Consider the following 20,235-nt stretch of genomic DNA (forward strand, 5'->3'; position numbering starts at 1 on the left):
TGGCGACGCACCCCGACTCTACCAATTACGGTCGAACACGTCCATCGAAACACTTAGTAGCGCCCGTGGAAATTTTGACAAGCCTTACTTTTAAGATTTAAACGTTAAAATAGACAGATGATGTGCCCGATCACTTAAATAGTGGAAAGATTTTTTTTTGTCATCCTAGCGAGCATTTGAGCCCACGTGTTGCTGAGCGTTAAAATAACATTTAAAAACAGCTTTTCAGCAGGATGGAACTATAGCTATAAATTCCAAGCGCGGCAATAAACTAGAAATAGTTGTCACGAGCCGAGCCGAGCATTCCTCACTCACTACGCCGACACGCCGCTTGTGTGTTAAGAAGATTTCAACCATCATGAATCACAGACGGGAGGAAGAGGTGCGATATGACCGCCTGCTTTAATGAAGATGAATGTGGCCAATAAACATCCGGCGCGTGTGCTTGTGCGGCGTGTAATCGAGTATTGTTGCTCCGGTGTGCATGTGGGCACATCGGACTGCAACTTGGACTCGTGGAAGCAAAAGGCAGACCATCGCAGCAGCACACTGCTGTTGAAGTGTCCTTCAAGCTCTTTTCCCCTTGGACAACCACAAGTTGCTCCAAACGTAACTCAAGTGGAACATCAAGTCCTTCAAAGTCACCGCAAAATTCCCCAATGAATCCTCCTCCCGCCCCGAACGATCGATGGCGCCCCGTCCCTCCTCGGACGTCTCCGTGCTGATTCCGTCCGACAGCCGGCGACGCACGATTAGGCGAAATAATACGCGAGGCGTCACGTCGGACGGTATCGATTGCGCGGGACCGGTGTGCTGCTTCTCTAATGGAAATCGGAACATGATCTCATAGTGGCAGACGGACAGCTTGGATCATGTGACTTTAACTCTTCCGCTCTTGCCTTAATGCCTTGACTACAGTAGAAACAAAACGCAAGCGGACGGCTGTGACAATGCACATTTACGCACACATAGGCACGATGCAACGTGGAGGACTCTTGGACGTGCACAAAGCACAGAGCTTTTGAAAAAATGATTAGCTAAAGTTGCCCTGATACTGATGGCCGACGCGCTAAAAGCAGAGCGCAATACAACTTTAATAGCAGACACACACACATACAGAGCCATTTGTCTTCACTCTTCTTCATCACGTTTTCCTTTTGCGTCTTTAGTCCCTGAATGTCTGATGCTGACACGCAGCCTGTCGCTAAAAAACACTGAATTCAAGTGCAGCCTACATATTGTGTGATTTTTTTAAAAAAATTTTAATGTGTTTTTTCAGGTGCTGTGCCTGTGGCAGTGAAAATAAAGCCTATAATTTAGAGGAGCTGCCATTTTGCCAATTGCCGTCGACTGAAAATCACTCAGGTAACGACCCATCGCGGCTCTAGCTTGCTAAGGTCACATGACCAACCCCAGAAAGAAACTTCGATTGTCTGATTGCATCCTTTAAGCGATTAAGCGAACTCAGTCATTGAATTCAAACTCCAGCATGGGTGCATCTTACACATTGTATGTTGTAATTTGTTCTTATTAAGCCAAACAGACTGTTGTTGTTGTTTATGTGCAGTGCCTGAGGGCATTGTACCTTAGCGGTGCAATAAAAGGCACATTAGAGCAAAAGAGATATTACAGTGGGAAAAAAATAATAATAATACAAGGCATACAGGTTGGGGCAAAGACCAATAAATGTTTTTTGTGCGTGGCGGTGGGAAGTCATCAGACGTTCACATCGGGCGAGTCAGGTTTCATAACTTTTTTAATAATAAACCTGACTCCCCTGCACCCTCCAAATTCTGCCTAGCAACAAGTGTTTGTGTAGCTCTGAGCAATTCCATATTGCTCTATTTAATTTGCGCCACGGTAGAATAAATAATGTAGAGCGCGTGTCGTCTTTGCCGGTAAGATAGTCAGCGATGTCGTTTGTAGTAGGCGGTCGCCCCATTTTCTTCCATGTCAAAAACAACCTGGGGGATAGATGGTGGGGTGAGGCGGATCATTCCTTCTTCCTTCCCTGGAAAAGTCTTCCCCATCAGGGGGAGTGCATTGCGAGCGCGTCCCCTGACAAAGCAGGAGGTCAAAGCGCTGTCACTCGCGTTGATGTAAAAGGAGCGAGGAATACAAAAGGAAGCGGTTGCAGAGAATCCAAATGAACGTGCAATAGACATGCTGTCAAGTTGGCCCCGTGTGTGTGCGCGTGTTACCTGCTAATTGAAATGCGATGAGGTGTGAAACAACCCTTTAAAAGCCTATCCCGCACCATGTGCTTGTGTGCGTGTGCGTGCAATGCACATCAATGCTGTGTGCGTGTTTGTGTGAAGAGCACATTTACCTGTTTGCACATAAACAAGCAACAAATGGTGGCTACCAGTAGAAGTAAGAAGCGAGTTTGACTCTACTGCACGATTTAAGAGACATGATGTTTTAGTGTCGGCGAAAACTGCACGGATCATTTTCGAACGATTCATCCCGCTCTTGTTGTCTATTAAGTTTTGCTCTTACTTTGAAAGCTTTGACTTTGCTCGCCGCAATATGAATGATTTAAAGGACGAGCGCACGAGGGAACGTGGATGAACAATTTAAAGCCATCGCCTGCTTCGGGCTGAAAGGTCAAGTGTCGTGGGAAAACGGGAATTAACATTTAAATGCTTCCGGGAAATAAATAAAGTATATTTCTCATCTTCTTTTATGTCATCGTCGTGCTCAAATGAAGTCATTCGATGCAAAAGTAAAACAGTCAAAGTTCCATTCTTTATAATAATAATAATATAGGGACAATTGGATTGGAGTTAATTCAGTGAAAAAGCAATACACAAACTGTGCTTTATGTTGAAACTAGCTTTTATTCTTAATAAGGAAGTGAAAGAAGGGGGAAGAAATGCCCAGTGTTGTGTTTGTGCTTTACATTTAAGATCCTAAATATGAGCTCCCTTCCTCTCTCCAGAGGAAGAAGTCGGAAGCTCTGGAAAAATCATCATCATCATCATTATCCTCTTCATGATCACGCTTTACAGTACAGATCTATAGAAAGAATCCATCAGTCCATTCAGTGCTTATTTACAAGGCCTGAAAATATTGAATATCTAGAAAAGGACGTGTCGTCAAGTTCATTATTGTCACGTTGGCAACGCTTCTAGTAGAAAATGAGACTGCGGTTCTTCTTTCTACAAACAAAGCGTCATCTACCTGAATCTCTAAACTCGTTTGTTGTGCTACTCACGTTAAAAAAACAACCAAAAAGAACTTTGAAGAAGTTACAATTGGTAAGAGGAGCAAGAAGTGCTTTTCATATAAGAATAGATCAACTAACTCGTGGCTATAGTAGACTACAGTAGTGTTGTCTATAAGCGGTTAGTCGGCGTTCTCTTGCGCTGAAACATTGACTGCCAATTCAAAACAGGCCTAATTGATGATGTTTTCTTTTGTATTTGACAATCCATATTTCAGCACCAGAGGCCAAACAGTAGTACCCTCTACTTCTAGGTTATACTTTTAGGCTAATACAAGGCAGGCAGTGCATAAAAAGCATGTACAAAAAAAGGAAAAAGTCCTCCCGTCCGTAACTGTCATGCATATCGTGTCCCCGATCAATCGCCTCAGCGGAGAAGGCCTCAAAAGGATCACAGCAGTGTGTGTGTGTGTGTGTGTCAGTGTGAGAGAGAGAGAGAAACCAGTGACCACATAATTCAAATATATAGATACATATACTATAGATACATATAGCCTCCATAGTTGGCAAACTCCCTGATATTTCATCATGTATCATTACTAGCACATACGATAACAAAAACAGTTATGCGAAAAATGCATTATTGCTTGATCAGATATGAAAACGAAATCATGACTTATTTTAAAAAATATTCATAAAATTGGCATAGTTTTTCATTGCTAGGCTTTTTTGTTGCATGCAGTTTATCATTGAATTAGCAAACAATACAATAATAAAAGAGGCAAAATAAATTAGAAAGTGTCAAATGCTTTGGCATATTCCAAACAGAAGGCAAAATAAAGTGCAAATAAATAGCATTTAAAAACGTCAATAAATAGTGGCGGAATACTGTGTGGCGGCTTGTTTAATATTTTTTTTTTTTTACACTATTACCCTTGAAGGTTACGTCTTGACATTTTGAATGTCTCCGCTAACATTGGCAGCTAAGAGATACTGTTAATAAGCTAAATATCAAATGTATTGCCGTAGTCTTGACAGGTACTGTGTAGAAACCGATGACAAAAAACAAAAAATGCTCATTGTCCAATAGAAATGGGCCCATTTTGGGACCCAGGCCACAGTTTGGCCTTCCTTTATAAATGAAATCAAATAAAAAAATACCCTGGTGGTTTTTTGTTTGTTGTCCGCTTCACTGGCTCGTAGTCGGATACGACAAAGTAGACGCTCTGGCTTTTCCGATGCTGTTGTGCTTGCTTGTGCTATTACGCTAATGGGTTGTGATGAGCGAGATGTGCTATGCTTTGTTTGTCAGTCTTTGCAGCTTCTCCGTGGGCTATTTTTTGACTGGGCTATTTATCCCCAGTTGTTTTGTCTGCTTCTATTGTTCAAGATGGCTGCTGAAGATTTCTATTGTGGGAATAACTCGCTTGCACTTTTCACTTTCTGCCTTGTTATGCCAATTTAATCAGCCTTTAGAATCAGCAGTGCTGGTTGATGTACTCAAACGACATTAGCATGGTTTCTCGAACTGTAAAGTGATAGTGGTGGTATGAAGAGGTGAATTAGGTCAGGTGAGTCCCCACTGAAGGCCAAGCGTCCTGCTTGCCACCGCCTGACCGAAGCCCACGGTGCGCAATCCGAGCCCTCGTGGCAGCCAGTGAAAAGTGGGCCCGAGCGCGGACGGAAGACGACGAGTCCATGCCCGGAAGCATCCGGATGGCCAAAACGTTGAGGCGTCACTCACCGAGCGAGCTGATGGGCGAGAAGGCCCCCTTGAAGCACGCCGACTCGTAGTGCTTGTTCAGGTAGCTCTTGAGCGCGAAGGTCTTGTCGCAGCGCTTGCACTTGTAGTGCTTGAACGCCGAGTGCGTCTGCATGTGCGCGCGCAGGTTGGAGCGGTCGGCGAAGGCCTTGCCGCAGTGCGCGCAGCCGAAGGGCTTCTCGCCCGTGTGCGAGCGCATGTGACCCTGCAGCAGCCACGGGCGGCTGAAGGCCTTGCCGCAAACGTCGCACTTATGCTTGAGGTCGTGCGTCAGCAGGTGCATGGCCATGGCGGGCATGGACACGTACACCTTGCCGCACGTGGGGCACTTCTTGGCCATCTTGCTGTCCATACTGCGGTGCGTCTGCTTGTGGCGGCTCAGGTTGGACGACGTGGCGTACGTCTTGCCGCACTCGCCGCACGAGTGCCTCTGCGGGGCTCCGGGCCTGCTCGCGCCGTCTACGGCCGCCGCCGGCGCCGCCGCCTTCCGTCTCGACCGGCCGTCCACGATAAAGAAGGCGTCCACCGAGTAGGCCTCGCCGATGCCGGCGTCCCCGTTGATGTAGCCGCTGGCCGCCGACGACACCTCCGAGCGGGGGCTGTCGGGCTGGTCCGAGTCGCCGTGGATGTCGCCCGCGTAGCCGCCATTGATGCGACTGTAGATGATTGACGGGCGGGGAGGGGAGGAGGGCGCTTTGGAGATGGCGGGCAGGTCACTGCGAACCGGGTCGTCGTACGGAGACGGGCTCAAATAATCCCGCTCGTAACCTGAGGAGACACGAGAAGTGATCAGGGAGGAAATCAAACGCTGACTGGAGTTTTTTTCTAATCCCGCTACACGCTGTTTTCTGCAAATCTTGCGTGCTGAATTTATTTTTTATCTTTTACTTTCTGACACGGAGACACACGCGGTGAGACAGCGAGCCGGCTTTGCAGGATGCGCGCCGATCAATAGCTGCTCCATTTCAATTAGCCCACTCCAAGATACTTGTGCTGGTAATATCATTTCACCGGTCACTTCTGAGAAAAGCATCCATGTCGGTAATAGCCAATGGGGGAGGGCGAGAGATGGCCGGGTTGAGGATGGCAGGGAAAAAAGAGAGCGCGTGAGGGTGGAGGTCAAGTTGCTCGTTTACACGCTAACCGGACGTTTTGGGAGAGGGAAGGCGCGGGCAGGTGAAATGGAGTCATGAATATTAGATAATTGCACCCTTGACTGCAAGTGTGTGTGCATGTGTGTGTTTTATAGAGCATGTGTGAAGTTTTGCAAAGATGACCAAGTGTTCATTTTAGCGAACAGGAAGCTTGGACTCAGCTCCAGAGTGTGTTCACTATATTCATGGAATAGTATGACACTAGTGCTGCTTTTTTCTGAATATTTTATGATGCGTTATAACTCATCAGACTTCATCACCATGCTAATGCAGTAGCAATCGGACAGTTTCTATTTTGGAGGACGCCTGTAAATGGCTCCAATTACCCAAAAAATGTCCTCTTCAAACCAAAATGGCTGACATCCAGTATCTTTTTGGACATGGCTTCTTGACACCTTTTTCTTTTTTACTCCTGATAGATGTGGCTATTACATTTCATCATGACAAGTCAAAGCGGTTTCAAGAGCTGAATAAAAATAACTCAAAAGAGAGAGCATGAAAAATGTCAGGTGGTTGAGAGTGATGCTTGCAACTTAATGCGCACTTGTGTGCTTTGGACTCCATGTAGGTCGCAAAGTGCTTCCTGTGGATGTGAGAGAGAGAGAAATTCCGTGCACTCAAGCGTGTAAGCTGCCTGGAAAATATGCCAACTTGACAGAAACACAGCAGCAGTGTGTGCGCGCGTTTTTGTGTGAATGTGTACATGTGTGCGTGCAACAAGCGTCACTTGCTCGAGTCAAAGTCGTGTTATATTTATAACATGGGAGTGTGGGGGGCACAATAGGCTTGTCTTGTTGCTGCTGCTGCTGCTGCCTCCATGTTTGCCTTCTCTTTCTTTCATCCCAAGTGACACTTATTCATTTGGCCACTAGGGGGCAGAAAGGTTACAAAGCGAGCTGATGAGCATATGCAATATAATATGGAGGGATTGTATAGAGGTGGAAATGTTTAGTTGGACCTCTTGCATTGTTCAAGTACATTTAAACCCCCAAAACACACATAACCTTTCTCAAACACACTTTTTAAAATCCGTCATTTTGTCTCACAAACGTTCCGCTAGCTTACTGCTAACATGAACACACACACACACAGAGCAGCAACACATACTGTACACCAATGGATACAACATTATCACAGGTGTGTATTCTCTTTGCTCATTTGACACAGTAACAATTAGTTGCGGACCTTTTTTGCCTCTTCATCGTGCTGTTAGTTATATTACATCTCTTCCAGTAGACCTCAGTGCTGCCCGGCATGTTGTGGCTCAATGTGGTACTACACTGAAAGCACATTCCTAAATTCAAACTTGTCTGTATATTTTAAAAGCCCATCAAAATGATGGCAGAGGTTCACTGTAAATGAAATGGAATGTCTATCATTAGTAGAGCCACAATCAATTCTCGAGATACAAAACATGAAAAGATACAAGAAATCTGCCATCTTGATTTGAAGTTGACATTTTTGGGTCAGATGTAGGCATCCTTCAAAGGTGGACTCCAATGAAGTTGATCAGATAGTAACCAGCGGAAACTGCATTCCGTGCATTTCCTCTCTGTGCAATCTCTCCACCTCCATCACCCAATTGATAGCGTGCTGGCTTTCTCGCCATTACCTGAGTTTGACCCCCTTCCGAGGCAGGCGTGACTAATGCTGCTATCTTGGGATTGAAAAAAAGTGTTGGAATGATGAGTGCGCCTGTGTGTGTGTGTGTGCGCGCGGCTCACCTTTATGATGATGGAATCGTAGGCTCAACTCCCCGCGTCGACCGTGACAGTAGGAGCTCTCCAGCTCAGCGGCTGAAATGTCATCCAGCTTGACTTTCTTTACCAAGAAAGAGCGAGGCATGATGGCACTCACACACGTGCGTGCGCACACGTGCACTCCTACTACTTTACACGCTATGAAAAGTTATTTTAAAAGTTTATTCCCCCTAAAAAACGGTGGTATTGGCATTCCAATAGTGTAAATTTTAAAAAATTCTAAATAAATAAATAAATAAAAAGGTCCCGGTTTGCTACTGTGACTTAAATTCCTCTCCCCTGTTGGGTCCTTCAGAACTGGTCAGCTCCCTTAAGCCAGCCAGTCGTTGTCGCTGTCCTTTCAGCACCACAAAAGCGGCGCAGGTCAGGCACATTCCAGAGTACAAAATAATAATCGTTGATGTCTCTTTACGCTGAAAAGTGCAAAGCAGAAGTTGAGCAATGTCCAAGAGGCATCCCAAAACGTCCTCGCGTCCTATTAGCTCCTCTTCAGCGCATTATCGCTCCCATGTAAATGCTTCAATTTTGCACTAAAGAGCCAGCCGTCCTCACGTTCTTCCTCCTCCTCCTCTTCTTCATCTGCCTGTGCTTCTGCTCAGAGTGCGTGAAGCTGCAGCGGCTCTCTGGTGCACAGGACCAGCTGTTGCCCTTATATAGAGGAGAGAGCTGGAGATAGGGGTGGGGGGTGAGAGAGAGAGAGGGAGAGAGCATCAGGTCCAGTGGGAACAGCGTGGAGGGATTTAATGAGCTACTTTGAAAGCGCTCGGTGGCTCGGCGCTGATTTATAAGGCAGTTAAAGGGGAGCAAGAAGGGGCTTTGCAAAAAAAAGTGGATGCCGTGTGATGAAAGGAAAAGGGCTACGCTGGAAATTAAACAAATTAAATATAAACATAGATATGACAAGACGGACAAAGGGGATGTTAGAGCCGCACCATATGTGCATTGAATACAAACTCCTACTTGCATCGTACCCTCTCGATGCTATTTGGAATCATTGAATTGGGAATCGTATTGAATTGAGATAATGCCAATGCTGATTGTCTGTATGTGCCCTGTGATTGGCTGGTGACCAGTTCAGGGTAAACTGAGATAGGCTCTTGCACACCTTAAAATCAATAAGTTAAATTTAAACCTTCACCAACATTCCACATGCAGCACATTTTCCCTTTAAAAAAAAAAAAAAAAAGGAGTGAAATAAATGTTGCGCAAAATAGGCACACACAGAAGTGATGCATTGTTTTGGATGTTTACACTCAAAGTGACTTTTCCCTGCAGCTAGGACACACACACACACACGCACACACAGCCCTACCCCCTCATTCATGCTGATGCAGAGAGGCGGAATGACGATGTGTGATGTAATCCAGTGACGCGTGCACTTTATGTAAGATCTGCTCGCTGAAGTCCTTGTACAACTTTTATCTTTTTTGTTTTAACAAACCTTGTCAGTACCTCATCATCTGCTTTTATTTTTTCTATAAGCTTCTCAGGAAAAATAAATCAGTCCACTTGAAACACAAAGATATTGAATGGTATCTGCTGGCCAGATCGATCTCACACACAAATTGCACACACGCACACACTAGACAGGAAATGCTAAAAATGGTTCACGTCTTGTTGTGAGTTTTCCTGCTGAGCTCAGCACTGTTTGTCTACCGTGTGAGCGTGCGTGTGGACATGTAAGAGGCTGGAAGTCTATTAGCATAATAATAGACTTGAAATCACTGCCGTGAATGTGTGCGTGTGTGTGCGCGCACATGTGTGTAAAAGCCTCTCAGGAAACAATGGACAGGAGGTTGTTGACTTTTCATTCCTTTCTCTTTAAAGGGTCATCCAAAAGACAACCCCCCCACCCCCCACCCACTCAAATAGAGAAGGACTATACATTGGAAGCAAACTATGGAATCAAATAAGCAGAAGGTTGGGGTGGCTTCCAGAGGACAAAGACAAGGTCAATGTGGGGTAAGGAAGCATTCCCCTATTGGAAATAATGGGAGTCATTCATTTCAGGGTCAAATTGTGGCAGTTGTAATGGTGTTTTATGCTAACTGTCCAGGCAAAAGACATTTTAATTTCCAAGTGTCGAGTGTAAAAAGACCATTAAGATGGAAAACCACTTAAATTTCATGCAATGGTTAAAAATAGAAATCAGTCCATGGGAAAGGTCCCGCTCTGTCAGCTCACTACCTTCAGATACTGACCCACCGGACCGCTCCAAAAGTCACAACCATTAAAAATTGCCCCAAAGTGCATTTTTCTTTTGTTTTCTGACTTAGCAACATTTAGCCTCAAACCAAGCCAGCAGAAACAGAAACCAAAAAAAGCGACCGGCGCACACTTGACTGGATAAAGGGGCATGAATGGGGGGTTAGCCTCACGCCAGTAGACCACGCAAGAGAATTTATCATGAATATATACATGGACAGTACCCATAAAAGCTTCATGTCAGACCCTGCTAGGTCTGAGGAGAATTTGCGAGAGGGGAAAATCAAAGTGATGGAATTGGTAGTGTTAGTCAAAGAGGCAAACAAATAAACGACTGGGAAAATAATCATTTTTCTAAAACCGGCATCAACTTTCATTTGATTAACTAGCCCCGAGTGCGCTCGTGCCCAACCCGCCTAACATTCCGCTTCAAACTTTGCTTCAAGCTTAACGAGAAGTTAACCACAGCGGAAGTGAGACGCAAAGTGCAGTAAAAAGACGTGCCGAAGAAAGAAGGAGTCATTTGCAAACGTAGCGAGGATCCATATGTGTGCTCTATGAATATGTATGCACTATGTATGCGGGGTGAGGATGGCCATTAATATGTATTGTTTGGTAATGAGGCGAGTGGGGCACATCAGATGGGTCCTTCCTTAACTGCTCACATGTGGCTCATTAAGGAGCAGACCACGCAAAGCACCTGATACCCCCCTTCCCCCCACGCCCAATCACCCAAAAACAAAATGACCACGACATCCTGATTGATGTCAACAGTGGACATTTGATCTATACCCGTCCCATACTATAACCATTCCCTATGTTGATTTTACATGCCGTCGCAGAAAGATCTCAAATCATCTTTCCCCATTCAAATAAATGGAAATGCCAATAATCTGTTCTTAAATTCTAAAAAAACACCAACAAAGATGTTTTTTTTTTTTTTCAATACAGTATCGCAAACGTGTACTTTTAAATAGCAAAAGGTGGCAAAAAAGAACCCAAAAAGGTCTTGCTTATTTATTATTCCTTCCTGCGGATGCAAATCACCTTTGGAGGAGAACGTGGGGCCAATGTGTATGTAGACAGCTTTATGAGTCATTCATTCAAACACAGACAGCTTATTAACCAGTCTGTGTTCTCAGCTGCCTCGCACCTGATACTACCAATGGCCTCTGACGCCACGTGTAACAAAAATCGTGTTAACTCTTCAGAACCACATAGCAACACAAAATTTGGGAGGGACGTCTATCATGAGTAGAGCCACAAAATAGTCCCAAATACATTTTAAGATCCTTTTCAAAGACGGACTACTTTTAGATTTGGCCCAACAGCTAGCGACTAACACTAGACAGACACTTTCCTATCAATTCAATGAGCAAAATAATTCCATTGATTGCCATCACTCCCCATTCAGGCTCTATTTGTAACTCGTGATTTGTAACTCATGAACGTGCCGACAAAACCGGTCTTGTTAAATTATCTCGTTTTGTGCGGCAGAGAGCGAGCGAGGGAACGGAGATTCTGGGGGTTAATTGGGTCCGGGTACACACACACGCACAGTCGCGCACACACGCACACAGCAAATCCTCTTAGGATACTATAATGAAGGAAGTCGAGGTGGCAAAATAAGACAGCGAAAAATATGGACGGGGAAAAAGGCCGGGGAAGCAGATGCAGGTCAAGATAAAAGGATAAACACAGAGGGATCATTTTTTTGGGGTGGGAAGCTTCATAAGATGGGAGGTAAAAAAAAAAATCATAAATAACATTTCATTATCACCATGGAAACCAACAGCAGCCAGACAGATAGGCCGGGATGCGACCCGCTTGTTATAAGCCCTCCTTGTTAGTTAGTTAGGAGCTTGTTTTTGTGTGCGTGCGTGTGAGAGAGAGAGAGAGAGAGAGAAAGAGCGCAACAGCGTGTTAATGAAACCCTGCAGGGACCGCAAGCACTTTGTTCTATTTTGCTTCAGGCTGACTTTCCTCTGCCAGGTTTGGGATTAATTACAACATTTTCCACCAGCAATAAGCGCTGAGATGATATTTTTACCCTGGCAATGGAGTGAGCAGACACGCAAAAGTCTGACAAATAGGGTCAGGTGAGGACTTGAACAGATGAAAACTCAAATGATCAAACTTCAAATGAATTCAATCTGCTCTCCCTGAGGAGACATAATGAAGAGGGAACAGAAAACATGATCAGTAGCGATTGTCAGAATTTTTCTAACATGATTATTATATGAAGGAATGGTGGAGGTTTGCTGTTAGGGAGGACGGGAAGTTCTTGAGGGGACGCAGATGCTTTCCAAAGTGACTCATGCAGCCGCAGTGTGACGCAGTGGAGGGCTCTATGTTCCGTCTTTGTCAATGTCACTTGGCTTCTATTGGATTCTTAATCTCATATGCTCCATAATGGGCGGATTATTGCGCGCCCGGATATCTTGGTCAGCTCATCCCGACCGACGCGCGGCGACAAAGTTTGCGGCGGGCGCACGTGCGCCCCAGCGCAGTAATGCTGATTCCAGCATGTCACCAGAGTTGCAGAGTGCTGCATTTATTCCATTGAGTTACGCTGCATCCACTAAAGTGGAGGACAATGAGATCATATCTCGGTTTTTTTCTTTCTCTGACAAAGATGAATGTGGATTGCATAAAAGTGCCTTTGCTGAGATTTTGCTTTAATGTTAAAGTTGCAACATGGGATTTTTTCCCCCAAAGAGAAATATTTTTTACAACTATTTATGTGTGTATATATAGGCCAATGTGCAAAGGGCTGAGAGAGTTGACGGTCTCCAAAGGCGTGGCGTCGGCCGAGCAGATCAGTCAGACGGCGAAATGAGGCAGGCAAGTCGGGGGAAGCGTGCAGACATGCTTTAATGGTTTTAGCAATGAGAACTTTTGAAGAGGTTTTTATTCCGCCTCATTCAAATTTGTCCCCAAAGCTCTGCGGTCAAGTCAGCTTTAAATCTGCTCGGTTAATTGAGGGAGGCGCGCGGACGAGACGGGTTAAACCAATCAAAAGTCATTTGGGCTTGAAAAGTCATGCCAACCTTTTGCCTGCCAAACTTGCCTGTCGCGTTGTCTCCAGAGGGCAAACAACCACATTGCAAGTTCAACCCTTAAGTGGCGTTGTTTTGCTAACCAAAACAGCAGCACCGAACCAACATTTGAAAAATAACTCGATTAGCATTGCAGTAGAATCCGACGTGGTCACTCCACAATGTCGTGTGCCTCCGTAGCTTCGTTTCCTATCCTTCACATTGTGCTTTGCTTCTTGACGTTTCTCTCCATTTCTCCATGGCGGTCTTTTTCACTCCACTTGTACTACAACGCTGACACTGTTAAAACGCCTCACCCGTCTGCGGTCGAGTAAACGATGCTGTCGTTGTCGGAGCGTGACTTCGACAATTGACAAGTGGTGGTGGAGCTGATGCAAGCTGTTTCAAAAAAAAAATCTGTGCTGATGCTTGATTATCAGTGCCCAGCCAGACGTCTGTTGTCCCCCCCGACTCTACCCGCGTGTGTGTGTGTGTGTGGTTGTGGGGGGGTGGGTTAATCATGCCGCCCTTATCAGCGACCGTCAGACCCGCAGAGACACCGATGTGCTCCCTGCTGATAGCTGCAGACACTGAGGTCGCCCTCCCCAACCCCCACATGCTACCCTGCTACCCTCTTTTGGCGAGGAGAGTGGGGAGGGCCCCTTAAATAAAGAAGTAATAGACCCGCGGCTGGAAAAATAAACGCTTATTATCTGGGCTACAATGAACACTCGAGTCAAGCAAACAGCTGATGAGCTCTTGAGGTTAACCGCTGTACAATAAGACTCCTTTGCCATATTTTGAAATACGACTACATCTTTAGGTGTCATGTATCTTAACCACTGTACAATAAGACTAACAAAACGATTCTATATGAAAGAGGTCAAAGATGGTCTTATAAAAGAGACTTCTAAGGCTTTGGCCAGCGGGATTGGGGGGCCGAAATAGATCAAATCAATCACCAAAGTCTATTCAGTCCTCTCTCGATTGTGTCAATGGAAAAGCTGTTAACCTGCTGACACACACACACACACACACTAGCTGTAATGAACAGTCAAGGGAGTCCATTTTACCCTTCTGTTCCATCTGATTGGTCGTCACCTTTTGACCAGAAGGCTTATTGGCCAGAGCAGGCAGCACATTAGGATAAAATGGAAATGGAAAATAATCAAAATGGTTCTTTTTGATGGCCACCACTGTTTTGGGGATGTGTGGGAGCACCCCAATGTGCACATGACAGCTCATTACCAAGCTTAGATTGCACCGTGTTCAAGCCCCCCCCCCCCCAATTGCTCTCATTCGGCCCACGCGAAAACCCCACTGACCACCAACGCCCCTCGAGCCCCCCCTCCTTAGCAACAAGGTCAAATTGGAGGATGGGGATGTTGGATGTCTCTCATGAGAGAAGACAACAAAATGTAAAAACAGCAAAAAGAGGAAGTCAGCCATTTTGCTTCCGTGCAGCCATTACTATGAAGAACTCGCAAATCTGACAAAATGAGTCGCTGAGCTGCCAAACTTTTTCGACTGCCATTTAACGTGAGCACGGCATGGCGTCATGATCATTTCCAGGATTCATGTCGCGTCCTTGCATTAATTTCCCAGAGGATCCAAATGGACCTCACAACCTTGCCCCCAGTGATGTTGTCAATCACTTCTCCCCCTTTCAAATAGGTTTACATTTAAATATTTCATACCCGTCTTTACCTCCATCCTTTTACCCTTGTTTTCATTCTTTGCATCTTTACCCTCCTGACTTTGATCCGAATCTTGTTTTTCCATTCATGGCCTCCATCTTATTTGGCCTGTCTTACATCTATGCCTCAGATGTTTTTGCTTTTTTGGCTGAGGGGAGCAGCATCACCTCAACGCAAACATACACCCGCCCTCTAAACCTAATAGCATAACATCTTTGAATTAGCCGGCATGTAAGGCTTTATTGACTCCAAGGCGTTGGAAACCTCCAGAACGCCATCCCGTTTGCATGATTGGTTGCTTTGTGAGCAGACAACGAGAAGGAAGAGGGAGGCGGAGGGGGTGTTTTAGAATGTTGATGATGGTGGCGGCGAGCTAGCGTACGTGGTAGGCAACGAGGAGCGCAATCAGCTCCAATCAAGATGTTATTGATTTGGGCGGCTTGATTTGGCCGCCTCCAAGCCAACACCTGGCTCTTGGCTCCATGGGACGCTGAGGATCATCTGCAGTAAACACACTTATGTCCTTTTTGCATCTTATTTGGCACCAGTATGTAACTCACAATGGAGCATTATTATCAGCTCTGAAGGCGTGCAGGTGGGCCGTGTAATGTTGATGATTCTTGAGTCCATTTGTCAGAGATTATGTGTCGTGCAGCTTTTTTTTCTCCAAGCAATTTTGCCCATGTTGATTAAATATGCCTTGAGATCAACTTTCATTTGCCCCGAATTAGAATACTTTATAGTTATTAGAAGTTATCAGAAAAAAATAGTACGATCCAGTTCAAAGGAGTGCACCAACATTGATGCCACCTTTATGAAAATACTTTGTCAATGACTTCTATGCAGTGGAATGAATGCATGGGTTTGTGCTGCAAAATCTTTTGTGTTTAAAGTGACAGTGAAAGGCCTGAGGAATCCCCAGATGTGTGTGTGTCTGTAGCCGTATGTTAATCAATGGCGTTAATGTAGCAATGAATTAGTAGTTTAGATGTCACGGGACGCTTAACACAGCTGATCCTTACCAGACATTGACTGCAACATACACACACACACGCACGCACACACACAGGAGCCCTGGGGACCGCAGGCAGACATTGTATAGTAGGCTAATTATCCCAAATTGCTAAAGTAGTGGAGTGCGTGCATATGTGTGTGTGTGTGTGCCCTCACAGCTGCTCCTGGTGTCAAGTCTTTGATAGATGAGAGATGGAGAGAGTGTTCATTTAGTGCTCGGAGTCGCACACACCCGCACACATGCGCACACACCTGACTGCTCATTTATGGCTCAAACAGATTGGCCTTTTGTTGCCCAGTCACCGGTTGGTGGCGTGAAAGCAGCGCTCGCAAAGGCTCACCCCCGTCTGCGGCCCTAAATCTCTTAAACGCTGCAAGGCGCCCTGCTAGGAAATTGCGCTTGTAATGAGGGAAATTAGAGCAGTCGTAAAGAGACGATTGTGTGTACGCCGCATGCAAAAGCTTGGATGGACAGACGGATGACCGAAAGATACACAGATACATATGTGAGTGTGTTTGATGTTGATGATGTGACAGGGCCACAGGCTGAAATACATACGCCGTCTCATTTAAATTACCTCCTGGCCGCACACACACCTGCACCAGCTGTGTGCGTGCGTGCGTGTGTGTTGCCTTCGGGACAGGCGGTGCAGGAACGCCCATGACCCTGGTCATAGCTACCAACACACACATGCGCACACACACACGCCACGGGAAGAGCGCAACAACGGAACGGGTGGTCTGTGAAATGAGCTGCGGTGCAGAGGGGATATTAAAGTGCCACATGTGTTCTCTTTACTATTCTCTAATTAACCCTCAAGCTGTCTTGTACACCACACACAGGAGTTGTTGTTATTTGGAGAGAAAAAATGCACTGTAATTGGTAGGCGGGAAAACAACTCAGTCATTCCAAAAAAAAAAAGTGAAAAATCTGTGATTAACAAATTTTACAGATGCAATATAAACTGAATGAGTCATAATGATTACAAAGCGTAATTTAGCGGTAATATGTACTATTTGCTAAACAACTCTTCTGACAAATCAGAAGTGCAATCCGAAATGGTAAAGGCTCTTGCCTAAAACATCAATACTCTTGTGTGTCTCTGTCTTGCCTCCACACACACACAAGATGGACATCTAGCATGGACTGATGAGAAGGAGGAGTATAATTTGTGTCGTCTGATAGTTGCGGCAAGGCTGCAAACAAAGGCAGGCCACGCACACACATACATATGTGCACACATAGTGGCACACACACACACACGCACTCAGCAGCATGCTCTTTGTCTTGCTTCCACCGTCTTAGTGCTCACATGTAATTAGCTTCACTCTCTCTGTCCGCTGCAGATACTGATAGCACACAGGAGGGGGCCACAGTCCATGTGTGTGTGTGTGTGCGTAGGTAAAAAGGGACGAGGGGTCCAAGTGTCTCGCGGGACAGGTTATGACAAATAAGATTAATGTGCCCCCTATTTCCAGACTGGTGCACTGGCCTCTCTCTCACACACACACACGCACTCGAGAGTGACATCATAAAAAAACACACACATGCACGCCTCCCTCAAAGGGTTTTCTCTCAGGAGACGCTCCATATGGGGAATAGAGTCGTGGGTGTGCGTGCGTGCGTCTTTTTCCTTTGTTGTCTGCGTATGTTAAGAGTAGACATCACTTTGAATCCCAAATATGCTTTAACAACCTCAACCATATTTACTGTATACGGATGTTTGGACCTGCCTCCAATTTGATTGACAGGCGTAGCATCTCTTGAAATTGGTCCACATCATCATATTGGAGTGTAAAATGCAGTCTTAAAATAAATGATATATTCATTTTACTTTATTTATTTTAATATTCAGCATGGCTCTCCAAGATAAATGTGTTGGCACTGTTTTATTTATTTTTTTAGTATGACAGCCAATGGTGGAAAAAAAAAGTTTCTATCAATATTGATGAATTTTATTCTATGTTTTTTTTCATACAGGTCCCTAGAGGGAACTGTCCTCTTGGTGAACAACGTTTCGTCGGATGCAAAGTCAATATTGGACTCTGGCAAAGGTACGATTTACACTGTGATCTTTTTTTTTTTATATAATAATGTTAGCAACGAGTGGTTCACAACAAGTGGTCCAACTTCATTGGCGAGACTGTTGACATGCCTCGGTGCTCCGTTCACGTCCTATAGCCGAAGAAATGCGACTAACAGCAAATTTGAGGCTTGAGGCGAAAGGAAAACGGCTCAGAGAGCTTGAGCGTGTGTGCGAGAGAGCGCGCAGACGTGTGTAAGCCCGCAGTTCAAAAGTTCATGTTTGCGTGCCAATCTGGGGCTTGGTTTTTTTTGGCGGGGTATATTTTTTTGCATGCGCGTATCATCTTGTACTCCCACTGAGCTCCTCTCCCTGCTTCGCTCTCAGCATCCAACTGTGCAGCCACTAGAAAGACACACGCACGCACGCACGATTGCCCTTGGGCCACAGAATAAGTCGAAACAAGAAGTTAATGCATCGTTTGAAAAGCCAATTTATTTACAAAATGCATTAATGTGCTGGCAAAATCAGGAAAACGTAAGAGCAACAAAAAAAGAGACAAAATTTACTAATTGGATTCAAAGGACGACATCTCGCATTGATTTGTCCTTTTAAGTGTTTAAGGTCAAAAGAAAAACTTTTAACAAGCTTTGGAGTGGATAAGTAGAAAATGATTTTAAGGTGAAGATCCTGGTAAGGAAGAAAGAGCGAGAGAGAGAGAGAGAGAGAGAGAGAGAGACAAGATGTTCCCCCTTTCCGTCTGGGGCTTAAATTAATTGGTCCAGGATTAGAAAATATTACAAAAACACACACACACACTATTTAAACAAAGGCTTCCACAGGTCTGGTTGCCATAGCGATACGAAGAAAAAAACAAAAACGAACTGGATAAGAAAATAACATTGCTTGCTTGATGACAGTCGGACACCAAAACTTAAAAGAAACCATTTGAAGGCGTAGACTGCAATTTTCATTTCTCTCAAATTTCTAACAGCCACTTTTCCCAATACTTTTGTCCATAAAAACAAATCAGCGCGTGCATTCATGATGTTCCCGTTCAACAACATCATGAATTTCCTGACATTCAGCTTTTAATGATCTTTGATTAAAAAAAGTCTCTTCAGTGATGAGGATGACAAAGAGAACAACACACCTCATCGGGCCAGATGTTAGCGTTTCAATTTCTGTGTAAAATCAAGTATGAGCAACATGTTTTCATTATCTAGCCACCTGGACTGTCTTGTCATATACACACACGTTTTCATCGCAACAGGATGTTGCATTCATTACTGTACTTAATTAATTAAGCCGGAAAAGATCTGATTAAAGGTTTGATTTGCATGTCGGCGGCCAGGCGTTGTGGCGCTAATTTGATAAGGTCACACTATATTTGCTGCTACCTGCTGTGTAAAAGGCCAAAATAAATGGGCTGTGCCTTTTCTCTCAACAATATGACAATCAGCAGTGGCCGACACGTTTTCCTCCTCTTTACCTTCCGTCCCGTCCTATTCACGTCGCCTCTGCCTGCGTTCTTCTCATTTCTCAGTCCACTGAGTTAAATATAAGGAGGGGTTGGGGGAGCAAGCAGACCATGAACATGGTTATTATTTTAAGTAAAGTGCTTTCTTTTTTAATTCCCTCTCATCCCCTGCATGTATTCACACGCTTTTAAAGCGCTCTCTCACACTCCTCGTTTGCAAGCTTGAGGAATTTTAACGCCAAGAGAATTAACGCTGGGAATTAGTCAATCATTAACATTTGACCAAAGTGTGTGTGTGCGTGTATGGGGGGGGGGGGGGGGGTGTTATCATTACCACCTCCATTTGGTATATTCACACTTTGTTGATTCCAAAGTGTCAAGCCCAAGAAATACAACAGCAAACGCCATATTATATCTCAAATAAATCTGCTATAATGTCACCGTGGGTTGTGACCTCTATTTCTAGCACCCCCTCCTCCTTACCTCTAAGACTTTAAATCTAGGGTTAGGGTTTCAAAGTAGGGTTTCATACTAGAGTTAGGGTTTCAAAGTAGGGTTTAAAGCTAGGGTTAGGGTTTCAAACATGGGTTTAAAGCTAGGGTTGGGGTTCTAGTATGAAACCCAACTTTGAAACCCTAACCATAGCTTTACAGCCATGTTTGAAACCCTAACCATAGCTTTACAGCCATGTTTGAAACCCTAACCCTAGCTTTAAACCCTACTTTGAAACTGTAACCCTAGCTTTAAACCCTACTTTGAAACCCTAACTCTAGTATAAAACCCTACTTTAAAACCCTAACCCTAGTTTGAAACCCTAATTCCAGCATAAAACCCTAGTTTGAAACCCTAACCCTAACTTTAAACCCTACTTTGGAACCTTAACTCTAGTATGAAACCCTACTTTGGAACCCTAACCCTAGCTTTAAACCCTAGTT

At 44.8% G+C, this 20,235-nt stretch overlaps 2 protein-coding genes across 2 annotated transcripts in view; one reads left to right on the plus strand and one right to left on the minus strand.

Moving 5' to 3' along the window:
• Nucleotides 1–20,235, plus strand: part of zgc:63863 (uncharacterized protein LOC393372 homolog) — a 36,880-nt gene that overhangs the window by 14,159 nt on the left and 2,486 nt on the right. Inside the window, exons 10-12 of the transcript XR_005099315.1 lie at nucleotides 1,280–1,365; nucleotides 9,670–9,804; nucleotides 17,778–17,851. The gene's annotated coding sequence lies outside the window, so the exon portion shown is untranslated. The remainder of the gene's footprint in view (nucleotides 1–1,279; nucleotides 1,366–9,669; nucleotides 9,805–17,777; nucleotides 17,852–20,235) is intronic.
• On the minus strand, nucleotides 4,680–8,526 carry LOC119129902 (transcriptional repressor scratch 1-like). Its single transcript, XM_037263282.1, has 2 exons — nucleotides 7,807–8,526; nucleotides 4,680–5,696 (listed from the first exon to the last, which is right to left on the minus strand). The coding sequence occupies exons 1-2, from the start codon at nucleotides 7,925–7,927 to the stop codon at nucleotides 4,903–4,905; spliced, it is 915 nt and encodes a 304-aa protein (XP_037119177.1). The 5' UTR covers nucleotides 7,928–8,526; the 3' UTR covers nucleotides 4,680–4,902.

Source organism: Syngnathus acus, chromosome 11 (assembly GCF_901709675.1).
Source record: "Syngnathus acus chromosome 11, fSynAcu1.2, whole genome shotgun sequence".
Lineage (NCBI taxonomy): Eukaryota > Metazoa > Chordata > Actinopteri > Syngnathiformes > Syngnathidae > Syngnathus > Syngnathus acus.